Source organism: Aptenodytes patagonicus, chromosome 6, assembly GCF_965638725.1.
Source record: "Aptenodytes patagonicus chromosome 6, bAptPat1.pri.cur, whole genome shotgun sequence".
Classification (NCBI taxonomy): Eukaryota; Metazoa; Chordata; class Aves; order Sphenisciformes; family Spheniscidae; genus Aptenodytes; species Aptenodytes patagonicus.
In genome coordinates this window covers 15,663,135-15,684,330 of record NC_134954.1, presented here as the reverse complement: position 1 = coordinate 15,684,330, position 21,196 = coordinate 15,663,135, and the positions used below count along the sequence as shown (strand labels likewise).

The 21,196-nt window shown below is 36.3% G+C and overlaps 1 protein-coding gene and 1 long non-coding RNA gene across 6 annotated transcripts in view; one reads left to right on the top strand and one right to left on the bottom strand.

Annotated features, from left to right (window-relative positions):
• The window catches only part of PIK3CA (phosphatidylinositol-4,5-bisphosphate 3-kinase catalytic subunit alpha), a 47,912-nt gene that overhangs the window by 11,208 nt on the left and 15,508 nt on the right, over positions 1 to 21,196 (top strand). For 3 of the 5 annotated variants that reach the window (XM_076341332.1, XM_076341329.1, XM_076341330.1), the window contains 12 exons: positions 4,912 to 4,990; positions 6,592 to 7,005; positions 8,546 to 8,755; positions 9,409 to 9,659; positions 11,307 to 11,552; positions 12,422 to 12,507; positions 14,405 to 14,510; positions 15,619 to 15,771; positions 15,881 to 16,015; positions 19,824 to 19,948; positions 20,345 to 20,426; positions 20,897 to 21,061. In XM_076341332.1, the coding sequence (XP_076197447.1) occupies positions 6,654 to 7,005; positions 8,546 to 8,755; positions 9,409 to 9,659; positions 11,307 to 11,552; positions 12,422 to 12,507; positions 14,405 to 14,510; positions 15,619 to 15,771; positions 15,881 to 16,015; positions 19,824 to 19,948; positions 20,345 to 20,426; positions 20,897 to 21,061 (1,911 nt within the window). In that variant the 5' untranslated portion in view covers positions 4,912 to 4,990; positions 6,592 to 6,653. Of the gene's footprint in view, positions 1 to 400; positions 3,784 to 4,911; positions 4,991 to 6,591; positions 7,006 to 8,545; positions 8,756 to 9,408; positions 9,660 to 11,306; positions 11,553 to 12,421; positions 12,508 to 14,404; positions 14,511 to 15,618; positions 15,772 to 15,880; positions 16,016 to 19,823; positions 19,949 to 20,344; positions 20,427 to 20,896; positions 21,062 to 21,196 lie in introns of those variants that run through there. The other 2 variants (XM_076341333.1, XM_076341334.1) reach the window with 2 other exon arrangements.
• Positions 16,607 to 20,348, bottom strand: LOC143161895 (uncharacterized). The gene is made up of 3 exons (XR_012995612.1): positions 20,196 to 20,348; positions 18,612 to 18,816; positions 16,607 to 17,079 (listed from the first exon to the last, which is right to left on the bottom strand). It is a non-coding gene; the product is annotated as an uncharacterized LOC143161895 (long non-coding RNA).

The window sequence follows — 21,196 nt, the reverse complement described above, 5'->3', positions numbered from 1 at the left end:
ATTTCCAGTGAGATTTTTACATTCACAGGGAAGAATGATCTTGTATTTCTGCTGTACTATAATTCTACAGATGCTATCAGTAATGTTAGATTTTTTAGCTCTGTCTAGAACAAGGCAAAGGTACCTAGCACTGTTTTTTGCAGGGGGGAAGAAGTAGGTAACTACAAATAAAATTGGTAATGTTTGGAAATACTTGCCTCTTTCAGAAGGAAATGAAATGCTAAGACGACAGTTTTCGACTGTTAAATCCTTCTGTTTGTTTTCCTCGAGCTGCTGTTTGTGATCAGATAAGCAACTCTGTATCTGTGCCTTTTCTGTGAAATAATAAGGATGAAAGTAGTACATAAGAAATATGAAGACACAACTGCAATACAACAGACTCCTGCTTTCTATTCTAAACAAAGCAATGTTGCTACTGTTTAAATTTTTGTGTAATAATGTTTTCATAGAGGGCAATTTCAGAGATCTTTGTACTAGTCTTCCTGGATTTTGGAAAAATGCCAGCTTGGGAAGCAGGAAGAACAAAAGGACAGTACTGAAAATATCTAGTCTGGGGCAGTCTTACTGTCACCACACAGCAGGTTTGGACAGCAGCAAAATTAGACAGGCAACTCTGCCCAGTTTTCTTCATGGTGAGTTTTGGAGTGCCTGATGTGTCTGAAGATGAGAATAAAACATTTTGGTCTTTAGAAAGTTTGAGATGTCTGGGACAAAGTGGAATATTCCGAAATATTGTTACTCTTGTCCCAGGAATATTGTCCCCCCCTCCCAACTTTTGTCTCAGGGATTCCACAGAAGTTAAAAAAAGCTTATTTGGGGACATACCTGTAGTTGATACTTATGTCAGTTTGCCAGAGAATCAAGAAAAATCATATAACCGATGCATGAGTGTGCAGTAAACTGGAATCTATAAACATAGTTGGATTGTTTAATGAGTAGAAGACTTTTTTCTTAAGGCAATGCTAAGAGTCTAGAGGAAACTTCTACCTGGAAAAGAAATCAAATCTAGACACAAATCCTAATGAGCAGCTCTTTGATACCAAAGATACTGCAAATTGTTATAAAACATTGCTATGTCCTGTCTATGAAAGCAACGTAATGGGATTTTTCTTGTGACTGGAAAAACTAATGGACTTCAATTAAAGTGTAGTAGTTTACTGAATGCCTAATTCAGTTTTAAGTATGGACCGATGAAATTGTATTGAGTGTTTAGTCTGGCCTTTTGAATTGATTTTGAAACACTAGCTGATAACAATGCGAAATTATTCGGTTCTCAGTCACTGGAGTGTGTGCCTCTTTGCATAATAATCTCAACTTTATACATTTAATACAGTATTACAGTACACTTCTGCTTCTTGCTTCCTTCTGCACTTGCTAGATTTCTTGCTAGTTGGTACAACATAGATGGAAGAATCTCCTCTTGCAGAGCCTGAAGAGTAACTGTAGGAGCTTGTGCTGATGACAGACAACTTTAACAATAAGTCTCCTAAAGTGAACAATTTTTTTCCCTAGACTGGCCCACAGACTTGCACAGTGGGTCTTCACCTGCTTTATAAGACACGCGTTAATGTTAGATGGAGTTCCTCTCTTTGGAGAATATGCCCACAGATAATTTACAAAACAGGGAAAAAAGCCTTATCAGTTAACTGTGCCAAAAATTACCAAATATTGATATCTGTGTGGAGTTGGTAGAATGTTTGCAAGTGATCTCTAGACTGTGAAAATCAATTACCTTCATCTAATCTGTAAACAATCTGTGAAGATGCGTGTTCTCTTAGCAAGGAAGGGTTCTCCACACTTTCTGACAGAAGAGCTTATGAAAGTCATTTCTCGCTTGTTTTTTTTAATGTAGATTCCACCTGTACTGAAGAGTAACAGGCCTCCTTTTTAGCAAGACACATAAAACTTAGATCAGTGACACTCCTGTTTGCAATTCTTCTTGCAAAATGTTAATGTACAAAAAACACTTAGAGTAGAAAAACTACTGCCAGGGTGCCCTGCTGAGCTGTAGATGCATGGGGCTTTTATGTGTCAAAGTGTGGTGAAAACAGCTGCAGTAGCCTCAGATGTCTCTAGGGGAAAATATATGTGGGGTTTTTACTCAAGTTAATTTGTCCCAAGCTTAGTTTGCTTAAATTATGAAGATAGAAAGTACTTCTTTGAGTACTAATGTTAGGAACCAATATTAACTCTCCTGCAGTACAATTCTTACTGAATTTCTCCCTCACTGAGCTCCATTCCTCAAGGGCAAGAAATTCTTTTCAGAAGAAGTAGCAGCAAACTTTGAAAAGGTTTACATGAGACCATCATAAAGTTAACATATTTGTATGTCATCAAGAAGGCATTAGAAAAATAATTGTAGGCTGTAACTTGTAATATAATATTCAGTAGAATGAAATTGAGTTAACCTGCCGCTGTAGTTCTGCACAGTTCAGTGCTGTGAGGTGATAAAACTGCCATTGTTTACCAAAAACCAATTTTCTAAACTTGGAATCCCTTATTCTAGATGGTGTAGTTGTTTGACTGTAGGGATTTCTATCCTGTAAGAAAATAGATTATATAAATTCACATTAACATGGAAAGTGTATCTGGAAGCAAGTAGGAATCGGTATTTTGGGATGCATGTTGTTTAACTTCCCTCATTTTTCCTCCATGTATGCCTATTCTTTTTGAATGGCATTTCAAAGTTTGATCACTGCTAGGTTGGGTGCTCAGCAAGGTTAGTGATGGAGAACGTGCTGAATGGATCAGGAAGGCTGTAATGAGTTGAAAAGAATGCGATTTGATCAGTGAGTGTCTGAGTTTGGCCTTTCTGACTATCTGTGGTATCCCAAAGCTTTTGGTAGGGGAAAAAAGTTGAAGGTGTTTTTGTCAGGGCTTGCAGGTGTGATGTAGTGTTCATTTGAAGTGTTTGCGTGTACCCTCAGTTGGATTTAAATAACATCTCTCTAGAATTCTCTTAAAATTATAGTCCTTTTACTGTCGAAGAACATAATTGATTCTATTTATTCCAGGCAGCCTTCCAGATTTGAAAGTGTACACAGAAACACAAGCTGCCAACTATACTTCAAGACTGTTTCTGTTTACATTTTTGCTTTCCAAATCCAAACCCTGGAGGCGTGCTTACATGTGCAAGTAAAATGAATGCGCACACAGAATGACTATATGCACCATTCCAGCAAATGTCTGTATCCTAGTTTAAAACAAAAGTTACTGTTTCGGTACAGTTGCTCTAAAAAGAGTGTAGATTTTGCAAACGGTCCGAAAGGGACACCCCAATTCTTTAAAGAAATGGTATTGAGTTGGCGTTTAACTTTTGACATTTTTAAAAAGCCAAGGTTGACATTTATTTTGAAAAGATAAATCCTTTTAGACAAGTAATGTGTGTGTGTGTGTCCCAGCCCTGCCTCTGTTTCCTTGTTAGCAATTATTGGTGGGGAGGGAGGAAAAATTTGCAGTGGAACCACCATTTCTGAAGCTGAACTAGCTCAGCACTGCTGCAGTTGTGCTCGCTCTCCAGCATAGACCCTGGTGTTCATCTGACTCCTTGGTGATCTCAATAAGGCAGCTAAAATAGCAGAAGCTAACCCAAGAAAGGAAGAGTGAGTAGTTCTCTGCCACTTTAATCCGTCTGACCCTGTAATGAGCTGGCTCAGGGAGCACCGGTGCCAGTGTGATGAAGAATGAGAACACACGCCTTGGGCAGGGAGAAGACGGGCTCTTACAACTGTCACTTCAGAGGAGCCTCAACAGGATTGTGGAACTGAACTTAAAAGACTGCTGGTATAAACTCAGTCTGTGTTGTGAATATTTAATTTGATAGTGGTCCATCTATATTATCATTGTATGTGTGGACAGAAAAGTTCTTACGACTGCATGTTCTTGTTTTGTTTTTTTCATGCTGGTATATGCCTCAACAGTAATGTCTTTCTGCCTATGCTTGTAAATAAGAAATGTAAATAAGCATGTGATTCACCAGTATGGAGAGGGAGCCTTGTTCATGCTTTGCCTGATCATAAAGATGCTATTTAACCTTCTGTGTATTTTTTTTATCTGTAAACTGAGGATAGTTATCAGTAATTCAGAATTCTCCAAGTTACTCTAAATGGTGTTATTTGGGTTCATTTGTAATGTTTTGTAATTGGTAAGCTTTTCAAGTTTGGCTTTTTAAATACACTTTGAGTGTGCTTAGAACTTTCCATTTCAGCATCTGCTCACTGAGACTGTTACAATGATGAGGAAAATAAAATGGCTTATTTAAGCTCTCTTTTAAAAAAAAAAAAAGTCAGTTGCAAAGCCCTTCTAAATACGCATGAGGTGTTAGTGGAAAAGCACTTTAGTACTTTTGGTGATATTTTTAAAAGCCTAAACTACAACTACAAAGGAGGGATAAAAAAAAAAGACAACCCTATTGCTACTCAGAGTTGCTTAGGAAGCAGTGGATTTGGGAAAACATCATTTTCATTCTAATGCTTCTTTTTAAGAACAAGAACTGAAGCGTGGCAAAAGCAGGTACTAGATGTACTTGGAAGAAAACTTTTCAGAAAATAAGTACCAAGGCGTAGAAGTGCAGAAATGAGGATCATTATTTTTACATACATAAAATTTTATATATTTAGATTTATAATTTTATATATACGTAAAATTTATCTATATCTATATAAAAAGATATATTAAAAAATGCTGAGCAAAGGGCAAGCATAGCATTCATTGCTTTTCCACAGTTGGAGCTTTCAGAAAGCTGATAAAACAGAAGAGGTGTGAAGCTGTTGGTTTGGGTTTTTCCATCTTTTCTGTTAAGAAAAGAAACTAAGTTTGAGGGGGCGTCCTAAGAGGGTTCTCACCTTAAAAGATGACTAAGAACGGTTTTAGAATTGTAGCCTGGTAGTTATCCTAGCCCTGTGCTTTCAGGACACTTGGTTGATGGAGGAGGCATGATGGACGATGGACTGCTCTTTAGATGTCTGTTGCTATTACCCTCTCTCATAAGGTACATGCTGAAGCTAATGAAATTACGGGCTAAGTGTAAGTAATGCACTATTTGAGATTTGCATAACGTGATGGCCTCTGTGATAACTTACTATTCTGCAATGAGAGCTTAAGTTTATGGTATGTAGTTCAGTGAAAATGTCTTGCTGCTCAGTGACTATGTAAACGCATGCTCAGTTTGGACCTTGAATGTGGTGTGCAGATATGATTGTTCCCCCTCTACCTTGCAAAAAGGGTATGGTAAAGGTGGAAGAGATACAGAGAAGATGACAAGGATTAACAAAAATATAGAATGACTTTTGGGCAGAGAAGGACTAAATCTGGGACTATTATGGAAAAGAAGTAGTGGGGAGAACTTGATGGATCTCTGTAAAGTTAAGAGTAATGAATGCAAAGATAAGGAACTCTCTTTCATTACAAGAGGATATCAGGTAAAAGTAGCAGGCTTCAGAATAAAGAAAAGCGAGTATTTTGTAACATGGAATGTTCTTCACTCTTGTCACAGGATGCGAACAGTTTGTGTGTGAAAACTTCCTGGACAAACTCAATAGTTCATGATGGATTTCTTTCACAAATACATTAATATTGCCTCTGGTTAAGGAAACTAAAAATAGATAGTGATTAGGAGAGTTTATTGATGAAGTAGCACTGTGTGCCTGCCTAGTTTTTCTGTTATTTGTTTGGCATCTGTTCTTGGCCACTGGGCTATAAGACATCTCTGCTCTATCGAGATACAATTTTTTTCTTGTACCTGGTCTAAGCTGGCATAAGGCAGTGCTGATAGAAGGTCAGACACATGTTCCCCTCCTTTCCTTTGGTTTGGCAAAGACATTTGTGCAGCTGCCAAAGGGAACTAGAACAGGGAATTGATCCTAAATAAAACAAGCCTAACCAAAAAGTGTTAATGGAGCTCAGTTCTTCTGTCTCATTCATGGAAAAAAGGGTTTGTTGCTGCTGTAAGTAGCTTATATTGATCTAAAAAAGCTAAGGACAAGTTTTCTGTGTACATGGATTCTTAAAATCAAGTTTAGGGGGTTTAGTAAATACTTATAACTATTATGTTAGTGATGTTTGAATACTTAAGAGGTTTGGGATGAGAGAAAATTTAAAAAAAAAAAATATTGAAGCACTGGTTTGGCTAAACTGAGCAGAGTTGATGGTTTGTGTCTCATCCAAATGATAATAAATGTTTCTCTTTCCAAGTTAAAAATGTGAAGAACTGGGTTTGATATTTGCTTAAAAATTGCTGTAATAATAATTTGAATATTAGATATTTTCATCCCATATGCTATTTAAGTGTTCCAATCATAAATTATAAACTTCAGGTAAAAAAATTAATCCTCTATTTTTTTAAGACCATATGTGTATTGGCATTTTTCCCAAACTAATGTGATTCTGCTATTAACTGTTTTATTTGAGTAGATATTTACATCAAATACAAGTTCCTTAGACATCAGTTTTATGAAGTCTTTTTCATGAATGTGAAGTGTAGCCATGAATATTCATACACAATTATAAGCAGTGTTTGAACAATTTTATCTGAAATTCCTTGTGATGTTTCTATCTGAAATTTTAATATTTAAATTTCTGATTTTTACTTAGGTTTACTTGTATGAATCACTGCTTGAAAAACTTCCAGTACAAAGTTATCTAAAGACTTAAAAATGCCTCCACGACCATCATCTGGCGAACTATGGGGCATCCACTTGATGCCACCGAGGATCCTTGTGGAGTGTCTTCTCCCAAATGGAATGATAGTGACTCTAGAATGCCTCCGTGAGGCCACCTTACTAACTATTAAACATGAACTCTTTAAAGAAGCAAGAAAATACCCTCTCTATCAGCTCCTTCAAGATGAATCTTCTTATATTTTTGTAAGTGTTACACAAGAAGCAGAAAGAGAAGAATTTTTTGATGAAACACGGAGACTTTGTGACCTGCGACTATTTCAGCCTTTTCTAAAAGTCATTGAACCAGTAGGTAACAGAGAAGAAAAGATTCTTAATAGAGAAATAGGTGAGATTATCTCTATTTAAATACAGCTAATCTGTTAACTGGCTTCTCCTCTTCAAAATACAAAACAAAGAATTGAAATGGGTTGTTTGTCACCTGTATCTGTCAAAGTTTGCATTTCATAACTGTCAGTTGTTGCATCAAATGTCCAAAGATGCTGATCATAGTAAAGCTGACATTCATAAACTGTGAATTAACTTTTTTGCTGTTCTGTTTCATTCACATGTAAAGTCTTTGCTTTGTACATATTTGTAGTTGTATGTGGGTTAGAGGATATTTTTTGCTTGTCTCTTATTAGCAGGGTTTCATATTATTACAGCGCAAAGTCTGTTCTATTGTTTGGGAAGTCAATCGTAATTTGTTTTGAAGCTTACAGAATTGTAAATTCTGGATTTAACTACAAATCTTAAACTACATTTGTGATAGCACATGTTTTAATACTGCTCTATCTTGCTTAGAAAGTAAACTTTCAGAAATGAGGTGGTTTTTCCCCCCCTCCTTCCAACAAAAAGAGCATGGGGAGGGGAGGGAAACAAAAACATCTGAGGTTGGAGGGGCAGAGGGGAGACATATTGTGATGTTTTGCATCATCCCTGGAGTAGCTTATCATTTTCCATTATCCATTGAGAAAGCACAGGGAGACTAGCATATGTTTCAGCATCTAGGTTAGTATCTAAATTCAGGCACTACAAACATACCTACTTCCATTTAGTTGCTAACAGATGTACATTGCTGTGGTAGAGACTTCTCAACTGGAAATACTTGTTCCTGGGGTGCTCCTAATTGTTAAATTATTTAATTGTTATGAATGCATCATAAGTAAACTACTTATGTTTTGTAAAGCTTAACCTGCTCAGGACTTAGGGAGAACAGTGGTTAGCTAACCATGCAACAGGACAATCGAAAGTTTCCATTTGAACATTCATGCATAAATAATTATTTATGCAAGTAATCTCATTAAAGTAAATGGAATTACATCTGAGACAGAGGACCTGAGAGAAATAGACTCTTATTACATGAATCTGTGCCAAAGAGCTAAGCTCAGTATCTCTGAGTGCTTGTCACATTTTCAGTGTAGTTCATTAAAAAAATTGAATAGCTGTCATTCAGTTGTAAGCAAAGTTGATTATGGTCCTAATAGCTACCAATAATCCTGCCAGGGTTTTAGAAAAAAATTGGACATCACAGCTCCTCTGGTCCACTTAGGAAACTTAGTGCTGACTTCAAAGGAAGTTTATTTCTGGTTGTTTTCCTCCAGGAGGAGTGTTAGCTGTGAGAGTGGTGATTTAAGGCTTCCAGGATCTTCAGTGAATGTGCACCTGTTTTCTAACCTTTTTTGTGACTGCTGAGTGCACTTAACTTTAGAACTGCATTGTTCCTGAATGAAATGAAACAATTATGTATACAAGTAGAAGCCAGTGGTTAACACAAATATTTTAGGTTGTGTTTTGCTTAAAACATGCTCTTTCTGTTACTGATAGAAGGAATCTTTAGCTTTAATTATCAGTTACAGTTGTTTCCTCATGTTTCTTTAATACTGTAGGTTTTGCTATTGGCATGCCTGTCTGTGAATTTGACATGGTTAAGGATCCAGAAGTACAAGACTTCAGAAGAAATATTCTTAATGTTTGTAAAGAAGCAGTGGATCTTCGAGATGCCAATGCACCGCACAGTAGAGCATTATATGTCTGTCCTCCAAATGTAGAGTCTTCGCCTGAACTACCCAAACACATATACAATAAACTAGATAAAGGTAAGATAAATATTTACAGCAGAAACATAATGTTTTTTGTGATTGAAATCAAGGAGTACAGCTGGTGACTTAGGTAAATCATTGTTTTATGTACTGTATTTAGTACACTCTAGCAATATCTTACACCTTAAGTTATGCGGAATAACTTTCTTGATAGAGTGTAGATTCAAAAGGAAGACAACATTTAAAATTATATTTTTTGCTATTCTAATAACTAAATCTTGAACTATAACTTGGTAGAGGTGATTTTTTTTAGTGGGCAGAAACAGCTTGTTGGCTTTGCATTTTTCTTTTAATTCCAGATTTCTGAAAGTTAATGATGCTGAATCAGTGAGTCATCTTGCAGTCCTCAAATATGAAACAGTTACTGCTGTTTTCTTGAAGGCTGAATAGTCAGTAGTATTCGGTTAATAAAAATATTCTTAACCTCAAGGAGTAGAAGTTTAAATTACACTAGAGACAAAAATAAACTGAGTGCACATACTTCCTTGAAGTTATAAACCCTCTGTCAATTTGGGCTATGAATCTTGTCTACAGCTTTCAGCAGTACTGCAAGCAACTCTCGCGGGGGGCGGGGGGAGAGTTGTTTGGGTTTTTTGTTTTGAAACTTTATTGAAAATGATAGGCCTAACATTATTTTACATTTATTCTAGGGCAAATTATAGTGGTGATATGGGTAATAGTCTCACCAAACAATGATAAGCAAAAATACACCTTAAAAATCAATCATGACTGTGTGCCTGAGCAAGTTATTGCTGAAGCAATTAGGAAGAAAACACGAAGTATGTTGCTGTCATCTGAACAACTGAAACTTTGCGTCTTGGAGTATCAGGGCAAATATATTTTAAAAGTGTGTGGCTGTGATGAATACTTGTTAGAAAAATATCCACTGAGCCAGTATAAGGTGAGTAACATAATGGATTTATTTTGAAGTACACTAAAATAATTCAAACTTGTGAGGGAGAGAAGTGATCAATTTTGACTGGCTTGCTTTTTCATTAAATTAATCCAAAACATAGGAAGTAAAAGTGTATGCATCTTTAAACTAATTGGCTAATGCATGTGTGTACTGTGCATATTTGTTGCTGTACGTGCTTCAAAAGAGGAGGGGGAAGAAAAGGTAATTTAAACTAGGATTTACATCATTGGTGTAATTTATCTTCTTTGAATGAAGTAGCTTACCTCTAACATTAGTGATAAATCAGTAGTAGGTACTTTCAGAAATACCCTAGATTTCTGATGGCAAGAGATGAATTATGCTTGAATGGGGTTGATGTAATACAAAAGAAAACTCAACCAGATGTTAAATTATGAGGCAACCATTGCTACTATGAATCTTGTCCCTTCCCCCTTTAGGGGTGGAAAAAATCTAAACGAATTATTTGTTTTCCTGTTACTTACTACTTTAAATTTTTTTGTCTTATTAAATGAGTGATAAACTTCCAGCACTACATAAATCATTGTTAAATCTTTCTTGTGGCTGTCTGCCCTTCATTGCCTGGGTTTTGTTAGTGCTGTGAGTGTGAGACAGAACTGCTGACAGAAGAGCATCTGAGCAGCCCTCTCTGGAGCAGACAACAATGTTACCCTGTAGATTTCCTGACAGACTGCTGCTGCTTCCTCTTTGAGGAATGTATTGTTGTAATAAACAGCTTCCATTCCTTCATTTAAAATGGTTGATGAATCTGCTCTCCAGAGCACTGGGGGAGAGAAGTGGGGTGGGGGATCCTGAGTAATGGGAAAAGCAGCTCTATTCTATGGGAGCTGGGGAACAAGTGCAGGCATACATGAATAATTTTGTGCAGTTGCCTTGAGATCAAACGGTAGACCTATTTGATCTAGCGTGGCGTCTTCAGAAGTATCTGGTATGCCTTTACTGTGCTGCAAAAGAGCTTGCTAATTACATTCCAGGGCTGGACCTGTCTTAACGCATTGTATTTTGTGGTACTGTTGCTGGACTAAATGCTCTTGACACTCAGTCCTGAATGGACACCATACAGGCTTACAGCTAGAGTCTGTCAGGATCAGTGCCGAGTGTAAGGTAATCAGCACAGCTGAACCAAAAATGAGTGTGTCTGCCATTTGTCTTGTGCTCTCTGCCTGTGACTAGGAGTATCAACCACCTGTGCTAGGTCTGCACAGCAGACTAGTACAGCAGCATGCTGTGCAAAAACAGTTCAAATGCTTCCAGGAACAGCTCTAATCTGGAAGCAGTCTGCTTTGTTTGTGCTGCACTGTGCTGGAGCTAAGGAGCACTACAAGAAACCTGACTTGTAATTTTGTCAGCTCTGTTCTCTATGTCTAGTTCAACTTTCCACTGTTGTAGATGTTGTTCATATCTCAAAATCTGTATGAAGCGCTACTGTGCAATCCTACCCAACAACATATTTAGACTGTTGGATGTTATAACTATAAATACTGTAAAGAGTGTACATATAAGGACAGTGATAAGCTCTTTTAAAGATGCTTTTACTTTTATATTTTTCCTGAATACTTCTAGGTATAGATTACCAAGAAAAACATACTGATTTTTGGTTTTGTTTTCTTGCAGTATATAAGAAGCTGTATAATGCTTGGTCGCATGCCCAATCTGATGTTGATGGCTAAGGAAAGCCTATATACCCAGCTGCCACTGGACACCTTTACAATGCCATCTTATTCCAGGCGTATCTCTACAGCTACACCCTACATGAATGGAGAAGCTACAGCCAAATCACTCTGGACTATAAATAGTGCTCTCAGAATAAAAATCCTCTGTGCAACCTATGTAAATGTGAACATCAGAGACATTGACAAGGTAAGGCAAATGCTGTATGGCATCATATATGATTTTCAGCAACTCATGGCTTTCCTCCTGAGTTTTGTCCTGTGTTTACGTTGGAAAAGATGTTATTTAACATGCTAGAAAATTAGACCACTCTGTTATTTAAATTTAAGTACTCAATTCTAAAAAATACAGCCATGTTTTAGATCTAAAAACTCTTGTATGCTCCTTGAAAAGCGTGAGTTGTGGCATTTAGCTAAATATTCTGCTTGATAGGAGCAGGACTCAGTTTGCATAGTTCACTTCAGCCAAATATGTAATGGATAGAAAAACAAAACCCATGTTGTTATCTATATTCTGAATAATTATTATGTTTAAGAATGTATTACAGTAATTGGCAGTACTTTTTATGAGGGGATGCTGGATAGTGTGCTATCTTTGTTTTTGAAAAGGGAGGTATGGGGAGATCAAGGACAAGAGGTAGGTAGGGTTCAGTCCCATTGAAGTCATACTACAAGCCTGGCTCTAACTTTCTCGGAATTTGTTCAGTGTTTTCTTTCACTATACCTTGGCACAGGAAGAATTGAGAGTAAATTCCAGGGGTTTTTTTAGAGTTCATTTCAAGTTTATTATTGTATTTTTTTAAGAACTAGTTTTGCAATTAATGAGGAAAAAGACCAAAACATTTTTTCTAGAAGGGTATGCTTTGTACTGTGCTTCACACCTTGCAAAGCATGAATGAATTTGGGTTGGGGAGTGGTGGGGCTGTTTGGTTTTCAGTTTTTTACTTGATGAAAATGAAAGGGTAATATGTTGCAATCATAGTATATGTTGATAGCACTGAAAAAAATTTGTTTATAGTAACATTTCAAAGACAGTACTAATATCAACATTGTTTTCAGATCTATGTTAGAACAGGTATCTACCATGGAGGGGAACCTTTGTGTGACAATGTGAATACTCAAAGGGTACCTTGTTCTAATCCCAGGTAAGCTGAATAATTGAACGACTATAGAGAACCTGACTTACAGGGCATCATAAATGATAGCACTGAAGGAGTAAAGACTTGATTTCGCCATTATTCAGGTAGAGCTCCTTGCTGGGAATTCCTTGCCTTAAGTTTTGTAAAAATATTTTTACATATCCCTATATTTATAAATAGAATTAACTTAATTCAAACACAAGTATTGTCTCGCATATAGTAGTATAGTTTTTTTACTGAACAGATCTGTTTTACATGTGCATTTACAGTTGCCTCTGAAACTCCAATATAATTACTCATTAATACTGTGAAATCAGCATAGCTCTAGGTGACTGAGCTCTTGTTTTTTGACTGTGGATGAATAGCAGGTGTTCCAGTTGCAGGTTCAGATTTCACTTTCAGCATGAGGCAATGTGATGTAATGTAACCTGTAAATTTGTTTCAGTAAGGTTGCATAGTGTGTTCTAAAGCAGAACCACTGTGTGGAGAGATGGGTATCATTTGCTAATATGGAAGTGACTGCTAGATCTGGGCTGATTATTTTCAGGAGACTTGACCTACTTGACCTATATTATCTGGAAAAATAAATCACATGAACTTAAAAGTGCAAAAAGAAGTTTTATATAAGCATATATAAACACACTGAGAAAAGTATCTAAAAGAGGTTCCCATAACTTTGACTAATGAGGAGGTATGAAATTTCAGCATCTGCTAGGATTAGATGCAAAGTATGTGTTCAGAAGTAAATCTTGACTTGCATTTTCTGTCTGACTTAGTCTTTATTAATACATCTTGAAACTTTTTTGTCTGTATGTTTTCTATGAATATGACAAGGTTCTATAATTAGAGGGCCTAATAATATACATAGTTGTTGAAAAATAGCCTCTCCCTCTGAGTTGCCCTGAACATAACTATACTTGAACTGGTAGTTTAACTGTTTTAAAGAGAAAATCTTCTTGGAAAGGTGGTGAAGGGTATGGCTTGAAAACATGGATGTAATCACACAGATCTGTGTTACATGAAATGAACATGTAAGAAAAGTGAATTAAAGTTTATCTGCTAATTTCTTCATTCTTACAGAAGGGCTTGGACAGTTATTTCTCTGTAAAACTGCTTTTAGTAGCTACAGACACATTGAAAAATTAATGCTGTCCTTGGAAGCTGCTGCCTCTTCCAGCTGAGAAAATTCAGCGTGGCAATCTGCTTAGGAAAAGAAACTGTATTCAGAAGTTCCTCTTCAAAAGCACAGTTCTACCAACTGAGAGATAAAGTCTACTTAGAGAAGTTCATGAAAACAAAATGTGTATTCCTGTAGAACCAATCTGTGCTCTTATTACTATGGTAAATAGAATAATATCTGAGTTAGGAATATTGCTTTGGATTTCTGTGTTACATTTCTGTGTTATATTCCCATCTTGCAGTTACCTTTTTATTTTCTAGCAGTTCAAATTAATTGAGTTCTGAAAGTTATGCCACATTTTTCCCACTTGCTTTTTTTCCCTGAAGTGAAAAATATTTCACAAGCTAAACCTTACATTAGTGTAGCACATACACAAATCCATTATCTTTAGGTTATACCTACGCTGACAGTTGCAGTCAGTAGGTTTGCAAGAGCAAAAGTGAATGAACCTATTACTAAGTTTGCAGGAATTGAACCTAGCATGACTTTTTAAACAGTGTTGGTGCTAGAAGGCTAATCGGGGAAGTTTCCATTCCCAAAAGGAGTAGATGTGGTTGTATGCATGTAGGAGGACCTTTCTTCAGTAAGAAAGTGTACTCTTTACGCAAATACACAGTTTAGGTAGGAATATTACAAATGCTTTTTAGTACAACTGTTGATTGAATGCAGTTGTCTCCATGCTCTCCTTTAACCTAGTTTTATTCTGCTTTTTAAATCTTACAGATGGAATGAATGGCTATTGTATGACATGTACATTCCTGATCTTCCACGTGCTGCTCGGCTCTGCCTTTCTATCTGTTCTGTTAAAGGCCGGAAGGGTGCTAAAGAGGTAAAATACTTCATGGCTTTAATACACTAACGAACAAAAGCTACTTAAGTCAAGATTGGAAAGATGGTAAATGCTGTCCTGGCAATGAGTCTTAGTGCAATGTTTGATTTGCATCTCATTAAAATAGGGGGGTTTCTTTTCTTGTATCTTATTCAGACCGCTGCTTTTTTGTGGTCAGAAATTGAACAACACAGAAAAAAGCTTATCCGTTCAACACTGGCAATACAGTATAGATACAATTTACAGACACAGATCAGTGTTAGTGTTTTGAGGTGCAAGTGTCTTTAAACTCAAGTTTCTAAACCCACGTTACTTACATTTATTTAAAAAAGGCGGTATTTATACTTGAATTTAGAGTTGATTTTTAAAGTAAAGAAGACTTGTGTTGCTTTAGCATTTGATGCAAGATCCTAAATAGCAATTTTTAAGAATCTACATATGGCATCTAATTCTAGCCACCAGCATCATTACATACTGGGTTTGAGAGTGTCACAGGTACTATATAGGTTTTTTGTCTACAACTAGGCTTACGAATCTTATAGAATCATAGAATGGTTTGGGTTGGAAGGGACCTTAAAGATCATCTAGTCCAACTTCCCTGCCGTGGGCAGGGACATCTTTCACTAGACCAGGTTGCTCAAAAGCCCCATCCAACCTGACTTTGAACACTTCCGATGATAGGGCATCCACAACTTCTCGGGCAACCTGTTCCAGTGCCTCACCACCCTCATAAAAAAAAAAAAAAAAAAAAAAAAAAATCTTTATGTCCATTCTAAACCTATTGTCTTTCAGTTTAAAACTGTTGCCCCTTGTTCTGTCACTACAGGCCTTGGTAAAAAGTATCTGTCAAAAAAACTCTCTCTTCATCATCTTGAGTTATTTTGATGTGGGGAAAATGTTAGCATGTGTTTGCAAGTGTTCTGATATCATTCTGCAGAATGACTGCCACAACAGTCGCTCGTAGAAAAATATAGTACAGCTTGAAAACCTGCTTTCTGCTAATCTGGGAATATAACAACTTGCTCTGGGGTGAAAATGTTATTTCTTCTGACTCACTCTGCAGTAAGGAATAGATGACACTGAAAAATCATCTTTTAATCTCTTTAAGGAGCACTGTCCTTTGGCTTGGGGAAATATAAACATGTTTGATTACACAGACACTCTTGTATCTGGAAAAATGGCTTTGAATCTTTGGGCAGTACCTCATGGGCTGGAGGATTTGTTGAATCCTATTGGTGTTACTGGATCAAATCCAAATAAGGTAAATATTTGCATGCCAGTTTCCTCTTCAGGGAGTACATTTTCAAAATATGCTGTATTATAATTAGTATCATTTAACAGAAAAAGTAATTTAAATTTCCTTTACATAGGAAACTCCATGTTTAGAGCTGGAATTTGATTGGTTTAGCAATCCTGTAAAGTTCCCAGATATGACGGTGATTGAAGAACATGCCAATTGGACTATATCACGTGAACTGGGGTTTAACTACAGCTATGCAGGGCTGGTAAGGCAAACTCCCCTTCTGAGATCAGCTACTAAAATACAAAAGTATTATTTATTTTACTCAGTATATTAGTGATAAAGAGAACTTTTTTCATGTATCCTGATTTATTGTAAAAGCAAGAAATCAATTTTTTGTTTTGTGTTTAGCAGAGTGAGCAATATATTCTTCCTTTATATTACCAGTAAACTGACCTAATGCTTCACTGACCAACCAGAACACTTTAAAGAGAAACTGTCTTACTGTCCAAACTGTTAGAGCCTTTTTGACATTTTTTATATCGCTAATTCAGACGTCTAAACTACTTAGTTTAACTTTTCAAAAGTTGTAATTCTCCTTCAATGATACTGTTCTGTTTTGTTGCAATTTCATGTCTATAGGTTACAAAAGAAAGCCTACCTAAAGGTGCTTATAACTCCTTACTGGCTGTTTAATGGACTAGTTATGACCATAAGTACAGGGAATTCTAAGGGAATTGATTGGCATATACATGAGTGTAGTCCTTTATCTCCTCCCTTCCATGAAGAAAATCTGTGCGTTGACAATTGGCTTTTTGGTGAGGTTTGGAGCTTTCTTAAAAGCGTATTTTGTATGATTAAAAGGAGAAAAAAAGAAAAGCAGTAAAGCTAAAAATGCTATGTATTTAAAGACAAGGCTGTGAAATTAGTTGGTATGTTTTACATTTTCTTCTGGAGGCTGGTTCAAAGACTTGAGAGTTTCACACAGACCACAAAGCTCTCTTGGGGAAGAAGAGTCTCTGGGTGGAAAGTTTCGCTGTGCCAAAAAGTGCGTAGGTGTCAGTAAACTTCCAGTTTGGGAATTCTGGTGATATTTATAACAGTCCCATCTCAACATATCTTGAACAAAGGGTTGTAGGCATTTGATTTCTCTTGGTACTCCACAGGAAGTCCATCACAGAGTGGCATATCTGCTTATGGTATATATTGTGACTGAGTGCAGGGCTCTTAAGTGTTTAAGGACAGCTGGCTTCTCGGTAAATAACACTCCTTTGCTATAACACAGCCTATTACCTGGGCTTATATGCTCAACTCATTGTTTTGTTCCATCTGTAGGCAAAAATAGAAAATGGTGAGGAGAATAAGCTCTCACTTCAGTGACAAAGTAATGATCAACTGACACTTTACAATTTAAAAAAAAAAAAACAAACAACTTTCTGAGGTAGAATAAAGTCTCAAAATTATTGCCTTTTTTTGTGATAATCCTTACAGTACTATAGAAGGTCATAGGCTTTCTCCATATTTAACCACTGTTTGCATCAATGACTAAGTTGACAGGGAAAAAAACTGTATATCACTGCTTTGGTCTCTCTTTCTCATTATTCATGCAGCTTTTCTTTCAACCCTCCTTGTTGTCTGCCAAAATCCTCTATTACTTCCCCTTTCTTAAATTATTTCATTAAATGTTTGGTAAGTTTGAACATCACTAGTTATCTCTTAGTATTGTATTTGTCCCCTTAACTTCTAATGTGTGGTGTCTTCAGGTCTGAAGCCAAACTTTCTATATTTAGGTACTGTGCATATTTATAGCTGTTTGTAATATTAGCTATGTTCAGTGAGTTAAAAGGCAATGTGTTGTTACTCATTCAAAAATCGGATACTAGATTACTGTGTGGCCATATTTGAAAGAGGTAAAAATGCTTATTTGAAATGGTCAAAATCAGCAAAGCAGTCGCTGAGGTATGACTTCAATATGAATGTTTTTGTTATGATACAAAGAGCATAACTTTTTTGTTTAACCTTGAAATGCATTGCACTGCATTTAAAACCAATACATACTTATAAGACATCATTTATAGGTCCATTAATATCTCAAATATGAAAGAATTTTCAAATATTAAATCTAATTTACTGTCCCACAATTCATAGAATTTCAAGTTTTTGGTGTTGACCGCAACAGGATAAATGCATTTTCCTTCTGGGCTTGACCTAAACTATGATCTTTCTGACCCACTATGCAGGTACATTTTATACTTTTTTGACTTTCACTTACTATTTAGGATGACTCTTTCAGAATCAAGATGAATGTGTACAATTAATCACTTGTTCAATATCAACTATTTGATCTTATGTCAGGATTAGGGTGATTATAAAGTCATTTATCCATTAACTTCCTTACAGAATGACTCTGGCTTTGCTGCTTGCACTGTATCCGTTACCATAATATTTAAGAATGTGTTCTAGAAATTTTCCTGTGCCACATAGAATAGTCCTGAATAATTCCCCCCACTTCTAAGTCCAGTCCATGTACTTCAGAACAGTAATTAGACATGTTGGTGCACTAAGATCTCACACTATCACACTACTAACAGGGCAAGGTACTAAAAATCCTGTGAGTTGGTTGATTCATACCTTAATATTGGTAGATGTAAGCTTGAAGGCCAGAATATTCTTGTCCCCTATAATAGTAGTGAACCCATCATAAGAACGCATAATTTATGTAATTAAAGATAAATGTAAAGTACAAAACTTTCAGTCTGAAGTAGATATCATGTGGTGTAATCTGACAACTGTTTCTGTATCTGTGCATATTCCTAGAAATAACACCACTTCACCTTTTAAAGGGTGCCTTGATCTCCTACCTGGAAATTTCAGATTGTTCTTTTCTTCAGCTTTTTTTTTTTAAAAAAAAGCTAGATGCATAGGTAAGACTTTCTGTAAAAGACATGTAGGTATTTCTGTTTCAAAGTACTAGTTCAACCAGTTGAAAATTTCCATCAACAAAATTGGCAGACAAAGCTTAGTTCGTTCTTACTTATCTTGTTTAATGTGCTCAGTAGAAATTGCCTAAGGGAAGGAGCAGAACAAGAGGTCAAATACTGTCGTTCTACAGTTTAAACATTTTGAACTTGGAAAAGAATTGATCTTACTCTCTTGTAATAGTAGGTATCATACAGGTGTGAAAATGTGAGTTCACTATAAAAACACTGTTCAACTCTTCTAGAATTTTTGGGATAGCTTCATCTTAAGTGTCAAACTTGTTTGTTACAGTTGTATTTTATACTAAAGGCAATACTATAAGCTGCTTAAGATTTCTCTTTTTTGCAGTGCAATTGATCCTGTAGTTGAAACCTCAGAAACCACATCATTTCATATGTTGCTTTGTGAAAAATACATCAAATGAACTAAGAAATGGAAAGTATAGGAGAAAAATTGAACTTGGCACATGAGCTGTGAAAAATCAAGTAGTAGTAGTTTCAATACCTCTGCCATTGGTCTAAGCTGGCTCTAATAAATGAAGTCTTAGAAAAAAATTAATTTCAGCGTGTACCAGTTCTGTTTTCTGTGCTCTTTGGGGAATATCTTATACTAATTCTGGTTAATGTTTTCTACTCTTCCTGTTACTCAGGCTTTCCTACAGTGTTCTACCTCTTATTTACCTAGCTTCACCTCTCATATTCTGCTTCTTCAGTTCTGATTCTTTTTCACTCCTTTCAGCAGCTCTCAGCAATCTCAAAACTGGAAACAGAAATGACCAGTTTCATTTTGTGCTGCATTGTGTTGTTCATCAGATGTCAACTGCTGCTATTTCTCCACACAGCTGATTTAGTTGAAATGTACCTCTTCTTGTCCCAGTAGTGACTAAAAGCAGTTGTAGAAATCAAAGACCTAGTCTTTCATATCTCTATTTTTAAACTGTAAGTCCTCAGTTATAACAGAAGGAAACAACCAGATAGTATAGCATGACATAAGCTATAAGTGTTGCTATACTGTTAAAATACTTTACTTCATGTATGTTGTATGACAACAGAAGAAAATGTGTGGAGGGTTAATGGACCACTTTCTCTCTGCAGAGTAACAGAATAGCTAGAGATAACGAATTAAGAGAAAGTGACAAGGAGCAACTGCGAGCCATATGTACACGAGATCCTTTGTCTGAAATCACTGAGCAAGAGAAGGACTTCCTCTGGAGCCACAGGTATTTAAAAACAAAAACCAAACCAAAGAAAAACCCTTGTTGTCACAATCAAACTTCACCTCATTCACTCCAAATTTGTCATGATTGTCTTGGGCTTTCCTCCCTTTGCTTTATTCTGTATTGTTAGGGTTAGTGTTTTAGAAAAGGCTTTTAAAGCATTCTGCATTGTATGCCTTGGTTCATAAGCCCATGGAGAAAAGTTGTTGAATTAGTGTCATTCACGTTTTCCCCGTTACTGCAGTCTTACCTTCATGCATGGATCCTGACACCACCTTATGGTATCAATCAGGTTCTGCTGACAAAGGAAGAAAAAGGTGCAAGACTGAGGGGACATAGTAGATGGTTATTGAAGCAAAAATGACATTTCGTACATACAACTTTTCTTCTCTTTTGCAGACACTATTGCGTGAATACTCCAGAAATTCTGCCCAAATTACTTTTGTCTGTTAAATGGAATTCTAGAGATGAAGTGGCCCAGGTAACATATAGCACTGAAGAAGCTTTAAGTTTTGAAGAAGCTTTTAAAATATGCAATTTTAAAGAAAACTTCTGGCATTTAAAAACATGTTATCTGTGCATGATACCTCGAACGTAAACTCAGATGATTCAAGTTGCCACTATAACTGACTGATCAGTTTGGTCCATAGTTCTTGTTCTTTAGCTCAGTTTGAGTCTTAGGATTTTCTCTTGGTGGTGTTACTCGAATCCTTGTTATGTCGCTGATTTGTCAATTACAGTTAAATGTGAGGTTTTGTTTTCATTCTTTTTATAGTGGATAAAATAACAAAGTCAGCTGGCAACTAATAAAAAATTGTTTATTGAGAGAGGACTGGCAAGTAAACAGCTTCTACTCAGAAGCAGTTTGTCTGATGATACCTTCTAATGGCTGTGTATTACTTCTTCCTAATCAATGCAAATGTGTAACGTGCTTGGACTTCTTGTCCACAGATGTACTGTTTGGTAAAAGATTGGCCTCCAATCAAGCCAGAGCAAGCAATGGAGCTTTTGGACTGTAATTATCCAGATCCAATGGTGCGAGCTTTTGCAGTTCGGTGTCTAGAGAAGTACTTGACAGACGACAAACTGTCTCAGTACTTAATCCAGCTAGTACAGGTATATAATATATTTTGGTATACTTGATGTCTTGTGTATATTCGATGATCACAGAGGCTTAAAATACAACAAAAGTTAAGATGATGTGAAAAAGAGGTCATCAAAAGTATCTGTTTGCATTGTGGATTATTTAGT